Genomic DNA, 7,836 nt, shown 5'->3' with positions numbered 1-7,836 from the left:
TCCATTTTCAATTTTTGAATTTAGATTTTTGAAATGCTTGAGCCATTTCCAAACACCAATTTCATAATGTAAAAGCACTTATGGGGTCTAGAAGTGAAAATCTGGCCTCCCGAACATGTCACCAAAAGAAAACATAGTGATTTAGCTCCAACCATAACTTCATGTATATATATATATATATATATATATATATATATATATATATAGGGTCGGGTTCCGTAGACCCCCAGTACGACTCACATTGCGACACATCGTTTTGTCTTATATGAGCAAAAATGTTTGGAATGGGCTGATTTTTTGTGAGGATGATCTCTATGGTGAGGAGATCATCCTTGCCAAAAATCAGCTCATTATGAAACTTCTAGCCCCATGTTTACAAGTTGAAAAATTTTAGACCGTCCAATTTTTGTAAATCAATTTTGATGGGGTCAGAAGTTTTGGAATGGGATGATTTTTTGCCAGGATGATCCCCTCATCACAAAGATCATCCTCACAAAAAATCGGCCCATTCCAAACATTTTTGCCCATATAAGACAAACGGTGTGTCGCAATGTGAGTCGTAATGGGGGTCGTAGGAACCCCACCCATATATATATATATATATATATATATATATATATATAGGGTAGCGTTCAATGGCAAACTTTTTGACAAAACATTTTTCAAAACATGAGTTAGAAGTTTTGGAATGGGCTGATTTTTGGTGAGGATGATCTCTACGGTGAGGAGATCATCCTCACCAAAAATCAGCCCATTTCAAAACTTCTAACCCATATTTACAAGCTGAAAAATTGTGGACCGTCCATTTTTTGTAAATTATTTTAGATGGGGTTAGAAGTCTGTAGAGATCATCCTCACCAAAAATCAGCTTATTCCAAAACTTCTAACTCATGTTTTGAAAAATATTTTGCCAAAAAATTAACCATTGAACGCCCCCCATATATATATTGGTTATATGAAAATGCATATATTGATACATACAAATACATGGATACATATATGACAAAGTGTAGGTGCAGTTGGAGTGAGAAGAGTACAAAGGACCCAATTGTACCAAAAGTGTAGTAGTAGTAGTTAAAGATGGGCCACATGAAGTGTTGTATTATTTAAGTATGAATAATGTGAAGTTATGAGACATGGACGCAATGACCGAGGTTCTTTCCAAGTGATGGGAGATGTAACTAACGACACCCACTTTTTCACGTGGGTGGCGTGGTGGTCTACACTCTAAACAGATAATTAGTCTTATTTATATATTTATTGTATATGATTCTGTTGTGTGGCGGGTAAGTTTTCCACGTGGCTATTCTTTGAACACACCTCTCAAGTCTCAAGTACATGCATGTACCTTACCCTTACCCTTACCCTTAGCCATGTGTATGTACATGCATTAGGTGTCTTATGTTTTGAAACTTATCCAAGCGAGAGACATTTCCCACATATTTTGAGATACCCTTGTGTTTTCAAAGTGATGACATGCGCTTGGGACAGGGTCTTCTCTACAAGTCTAGGAAGAGATCTCACAGCTTTTTCTCTCAATTATCTATCATCTTCGGGTTCTACAATTCTGAGGTCAATTATGTGTAGCTTTCTCTCTATATGTAATCCTTGATTTTTCTATCCAAAATTCCAACTCCTAATTTTCCATCTTTAGACCATCTATCATTACTCTCAACGAAGTGTGAGGTCATTGGGTATCATGGTTTCAAAACTCATCCCAGACCAAGACATATCGCCCAAGTTGTCTCAATATCAAGTATGGACGAGACGGATGGATAAATCAATTTTTCGGATGAGATTTAAAATCCCATATTCATTTTTCTCATTTTCGAACAAGACATCTCAAACGTATCGAAAACTCATCCGAAACAACTCAATATCTAGCATGGACGAGACGAGAAGCGAAACCAAGTTTTAAAACCATACTGGGTATTTTAGTACTTAAACTAGACCAATCACACTCATAATCCAACTTTTCTTTTACCATATGAGGAAAAAATTTTATGGTTCTATGCACATTCTACATCAGTTGAGTGGTTTTAAGTAATAAAAAATTTGAGTCAATTTAACGCGGCTCAATATTATTTTAAAATCTGACCAACAAATTTTATGAATCTTATATTTCTATTAAGAATAAATTGGATGTAATCTAATAAAATGGTATGTATGTATTTTTTATTTTTAATAAATATAAATTGGTCCAACCCAAATTTGATAGATTTTGCATCAATGATCAGTTCATTTAAAAACACTAATTGAAACTCAGAACTATTGTGGCACCAACTTCTTATAACATTCCAATCCTAAAATTAAATGATTTTCAAAAGTAGATTTTTTTTTCCCTTTCTTATCTAAATCGATGGATTTATCATTTTAATGAGAGAAACAGAAAATGAGCAAAAATGCATGAAAATGAGAAAGACAGCATGAGGGTGTGATGTGGTGTCATCAGTTGCCACCACCACAGCCCTTGTGAGGGACTTTAGGGCTTCTCGGTTGCTGGCATAGCATGTGTGAGAGAAAAAGAGGAGAGGCGTGGTGTGAAAAATAAAAAGACCAAGAGGGGAATAGATAATTGCTCCAACCACAACGGCCTTTGAGACTTTATATGAAAGAGTTGGTGGTAATAGAAGGTATTTTTTATATTTTGTGCCCTTTTTTTTTTCGAAAAATAAAGAACAAATACAATTCTAAATTTTAAAATACTAAAGATTTTAACTTATTTTTCAACCACTGAAACTGACTCGATGGACATCCAAGTGAAGTAAAGTTGATTTCAAAACATAAGCATGCATGCGCATATGATACATGAGCAATCTAACTTCAAAGTTTGTCAAATGGGTTGTCAATAATTATGCTAATTAGAAATCAAAATAGATTGTATGGTAATTTAACATTAAAATTTAACAAATCAGAGATTCAATACTGCAAAAAATCCATCAAAAGGAATTAAGGGCAACTCCTAATGGCAAAGAATCGAGGAGATTGCAAGAACATGGATACCAAAAAAAAATTCACAACTTAATATCTCTAAAACAGTTTTTTCTGTATTTAAGAATCATCAAGACACTTCACTAAAGCTTGCTATCTCCACCAGATCTTTGGCCTCTTCTAACCTTGGTCTCTTATCGCGGCACGCTGAGACCTAATTCTTAATAAAACAAATGAAAAAAGAGAGTATCAACTTATATTTACAAATATAAATCCCAGTCAGATAAATTTAAAGAATGCTAAGAAAGGTCAAGTGACATTAAACAATCAAATGATGCTTCAGAAGGTGGTGTAAATAAGTTACAACTAAATCAACATTATTTAAATAATCATTTGTTGATATGAAAAGAAAATAAACCTCCCAAGTTGTGAAATCAAATAATAAAAGAGAGAGACTTTCAGTAGCTTATCAGATCATAATTCCTAGATCCAGGCCACATGTTATCGGACCAGGTCACCAACTCTACATGATACATTGACAGCCCTACTCAGCAGGACCTTAATTGCCACAAGGACTATGGTGTTCAGTGTTAAAATCCCATTTTGGTGACTAAATCCATCTTTCACCAAATTTTGGCTTGCAATCACTAATCCCTGAATCCTGACATTTGGACTAGAACTCTATCCTCAAACCTGAATCAAGGTTTTGAAGATGATAGATCTCTCAATTTACTTTTAAACGTAATGCAATGCATTGATGTCTCTAAAGAAGTGCAGTCTCTCTTACCACGTAAATGCCACTAAAGGATAGAAATTTTACCGAGAACAACTTTCAAAGGAACAAGACACCACAAACATATCCAGAACAGAAGCCTGCATAGACTAGCTGATGTGTCGTCACCTTGCACAAGGATCATGGAGAGAGAAAAAAAAATGTCAAAACACCTTCTAATCTCACACAAACTCTCCATAGAATATAAATGTGCCTCAACTAACCGAGAGGTCAACCAACTGAAGTAATTCTTCCTCACCTAAAACCAAACACAGCAGACACCATTATGCAGCACACGCCAGATTGCTTCGTCTACCCTCCTTTCACAACAATCCCACACTAATCTTCTTGGAAGGAAAGGTATAGAACAGGTGAGGGACTCCCCAGTCCCCACTGCACAACACATACTATGTAAGGGTGGTACAACATACCCACATCTTTTATACTTGAAACTAAAGTACTATTGAAGTGCAAGACACCTATGGCAAAATGTTCTAAGAGAACCTAATCTAACTGTTCTGCACACGGTTCAAAGTACCATTCCAGAGTGCTGTCTCAAAAAGCCAACGGAATGTGGTCTCTTGACCGAGACGAAACAAAGATGGTAGGAAAATAAAATGATACATCTTGATGAGATATTTTTTACGCTTATTTCTTCTTCTTCATTTCTTATGCTTGGTAAGAGCAAATTTATTAGAAAAGAGATGGAAAGAATACAAACAGAGCCCTAGTGATCTAGGGTGTCACACAACAGTTAATTTTCTCAGTACATCCCATCTAAAAACAAAATCATTAAAACTGCACCCCTCAGAATTCCAAGTGCACTCTTTGTATGGGTGTGGTATGTGGAGGGTCTTTTTCTTCTATAGCTGAGGTGTCCGGGCCTCTTAGAGTACCCGAATAATTCTTGGGCACGTGAAATCCCCTCCCCCACATGCATTGGGTAATTTATAGGATAAATCCCAAAGGGTAGCCCCTAAGGGCGATTTGAACTCAAGACATTCACTTCTTGAGGCGTGGTCTTAGCCATCTTGCCAACCTTTCGGGATCATGTGAAGGGGTTTTTCATAATGGGTACCTAATTTTTCCAAATGGGCGAGGTTGGGAGTGGTATGTGTGATAGGTTTCATGTTTTGGGGAGTCTCCTTAGATGATTGAATTCCCGGGGTTGTTCTCCCTTTTGAACAAGAAAAACCAACAGGTAAATAAACAAATTAAAAAAAAAAAAAAACAGGTGCAAAATTTCATGGTACGGTCCAGTGATGCTCTCTCGTGAGATTTGTGCCTTCGAAAAAATTCAATGATTGGGGTGTGGAATCCATAGTTAGTCTTATCTCCTACATCTCCAATGTCATCACAGCTTTATCCAGAGGACTCCTTTAGAGTAAAATCCTTTTATTTGGCTTTGACAACAGGTGATAGTATTTCTTTATTGACTTCCATTATTTGGGGTTTTAAGATCCATACAAAGTGGGTTTTTTTTAAGTGATCTGCCCCTTTGAATAAACTTCTAATGATTGATCACCTAATTAGCCATAGAAGGATTGTGGTTCACTGTTGCTCCATGTGTAAATCCAACAACCACATGCTTATCCATTGTTTTGTTACTAGGGAAGTTAAGGCTTCCTTTTTAAGCTACGGGATCATGTAGGCCCCCTCCATATAATGATCAAAACCTAGATTCAATGACACTCTTGGAGAGATAGACAGTCTCTGCCTAAGAAAGGCTATCTCAACACTGTTTATTGTTCTCTACACATGGCATTTGTTGTTACAAGAAAGTCTACCATTGCGTCTCTTCTCTCAGTAGCAAGTTCCACAATTTAGAAAGAAAATCACAATTTATGGCATATCCTCTTTCTTGGAGCCTCCACTGTTGGATCCCATGAGATCGTTCCCCTCTAAGAATGGTGGACATAAAGTAGGCCAGAATTTTTTATCCACTTCCATTGCATCCCCCACAAATGCAAATCAACCTCAGTCTTGATCCTAGTCCCTCGTCAATAATGAAACCCTTCAAGAGGGTCCCCCATCACTTGTTATCTTTTCTATACTTAGCTCACTTCTCATAACTTGTTGAAAAATAGGCACCAAGAATCATTGATGACTTCCTCAAGAATCTTCTTCATCTAGATAAAACCATTCTTATTTGTGTTGACAAATTGGAACTAGGAGGTCTGATCTAATTCAATTTTTTGGGTCTAGTTCAATTTTTGAGTATGAATTAAGGTTTAGAAAAATCTTACAGCAACCACTCATTCAAAATATAAAGCTTCTGTCAAACATTTCAATTCGACAAGATAAAAGGGAAATCCCATTTAATACACACAGATGGGTACATGAAATAAAACCACGAGTCCCATAATAAATAAATAAATAAATTGAGAAAAGTTGCTTACACATACAAAATAAAAAAGATTGGAGATCAAACTCCTGGGTTTGCACGGCAAAGCATACCCTGAGACAGAGACCGAGAACTTGTTGAATCGATGCCGAGACATGATGTAAGACGAGCAGAAGAAACGGCGCTGTGAAATGGAAGGAGTGATTGAACACAACCCAACTCAGAAGGCAACCTGAAGAAGATCAAATTAATAAACTTATTAGGATCTCTACAGTAATAAAAAAAAAAAAAAAAAAAAACACTCAATTTTAAGAAGAGGAGAAGAATTTTTACCTTGAAAATGTAGGAGACGAGCGATGAAGTTGCATTGAAGAGAAGGGTTTGCTACTGGGTTTGTTAATGGCGGATTTCAGAAAATTGAGAGCCGGTTTTGAGATCGATCGACATCGAGACGCCATGCGAGAAGAAGTAACAAAAAAATTGAGAAAACTTTGAAGAGGTGTTTGAGGAAACGACAGTGAGTGGGGAGGGTTTTAGGACTTTGCCAGGTAAGCCCTTTGCCACGGTGCTACACTGCTACCGCTACTACACTCCACTAGCTTGCAAACAATCCAACCTCATGAGTCATGAGTGTTATTAGACATTTGTAACAACGTGCGAACTCCCATATATCACTAGGACTTATTTATAATTTAAACTATTGATTATAAGATTTTTGAAAATTACATAGCAAAATAGATACTTTCTTAATTTTGAAAGCATAATGCTTAAGTGAACTCAAGATTGCATCTCACATCGCACATCCAAAAAACGAATGGACCAATAAGAAAGAGAAAAATATTAGGTAAAAGTGATTTTAGAATCATGTATGAGTGTAAACATGCAGTGATAGATAGAAAATAAATTTTTATTAGAATAATGTTGAAGTGACCTCAAAATTAGACCTCACATTGTACACCCCAACGTGAAAGTGTATGAGAATCATACATCATTTTCTCGAGATACGAGTGACAAGCATCTATGGTTCTTTCACATCAAGATGTGCGATATGAGATCCAAATCTTGAGGTCACTTCAATACGACTCTTTTTATTATTATGTAAATATTTTCAAAAGCATGGGAAAATACATTTTTCAAAATGAACCCATTTAAACAATAACTATGACAAAAATAATCAAGTACATGTATGTTGATGTTTTTTATCTTTTGAGAGTAGAATAATTAATGTCCATGATTTTTTTTTTCCCTATTTACAAGAGTTCAAAACATTTGTCTTTTTGACTTTATTTTCAATTGAGGGCATTATATAAATTTCTCATAAAATAATTGAACTACCAATGGACTTTAAGCATTGACCTACCAATGAAAGGTTCCCTTAAATATAGGGATTTATGAGATTTTACCAAGTGTCAAGTTGGAGAATGAACGATAGTATGTCAAGTGGTTCTTTTGTGACTGATAAAAGATCCATGAGTCAAATTAACATTTTTTTAGCGCTTGGGCATTGGTTTGGAACATGTATTATTATTAGGAATACCCCAAATTTTGACCTCGAGCTCTGTATTGTAATCGAGTTTCTGAAACCTTTTTGGAATTGGTCGAAACAATTTGGGATGTCTACAGTTACATTTACATATTTGAGATATGATTGTATTGTTCTCCATCCACTATTTACCTTTACAAAATCATGGAAATAAATTACAATTATCAATGGAAAACTTAGATATTTTTGGTACTTCAAAACTTTTGTAAAACTAAGTCTTCAAATTACAATATAAAAGTTCACGGG

General features: G+C 35.6%; 1 protein-coding gene across 6 annotated transcripts; it reads right to left on the bottom strand.

Annotated features, from left to right (window-relative positions):
• Positions 1 to 2,861: 2,861 nt before the first annotated feature.
• LOC147412101 (protein NONRESPONDING TO OXYLIPINS 2, mitochondrial) lies at positions 2,862 to 6,687 on the bottom strand. 6 transcript variants are annotated; one of them, XM_086456328.1, is made up of 3 exons: positions 6,381 to 6,687; positions 6,161 to 6,279; positions 2,862 to 3,145 (listed from the first exon to the last, which is right to left on the bottom strand). In XM_086456328.1, the coding sequence occupies exons 1-3, from the start codon at positions 6,503 to 6,505 to the stop codon at positions 3,126 to 3,128; spliced, it is 264 nt and encodes an 87-aa protein (XP_086312454.1). In that variant the 5' UTR covers positions 6,506 to 6,687; the 3' UTR covers positions 2,862 to 3,125. The 6 variants fall into 6 exon arrangements, with proteins under 6 accessions (XP_086312454.1, XP_086312421.1, XP_086312432.1 ...); XM_086456295.1 differs by having other exon boundaries at positions 2,862 to 3,151; positions 6,103 to 6,279; positions 6,381 to 6,686; XM_086456306.1 differs by having other exon boundaries at positions 6,103 to 6,279; positions 6,381 to 6,686.
• Between the last annotated feature and the right edge of the window lie 1,149 nt (positions 6,688 to 7,836).

Source organism: Akebia trifoliata, chromosome 1 (assembly GCF_017979445.1).
Source record: "Akebia trifoliata isolate Shusen 1 chromosome 1, ASM1797944v1, whole genome shotgun sequence".
In the NCBI taxonomy this organism is placed as follows: domain Eukaryota; kingdom Viridiplantae; phylum Streptophyta; class Magnoliopsida; order Ranunculales; family Lardizabalaceae; genus Akebia; species Akebia trifoliata.
This window is presented reverse-complemented; position numbering and strand designations above follow the sequence as displayed.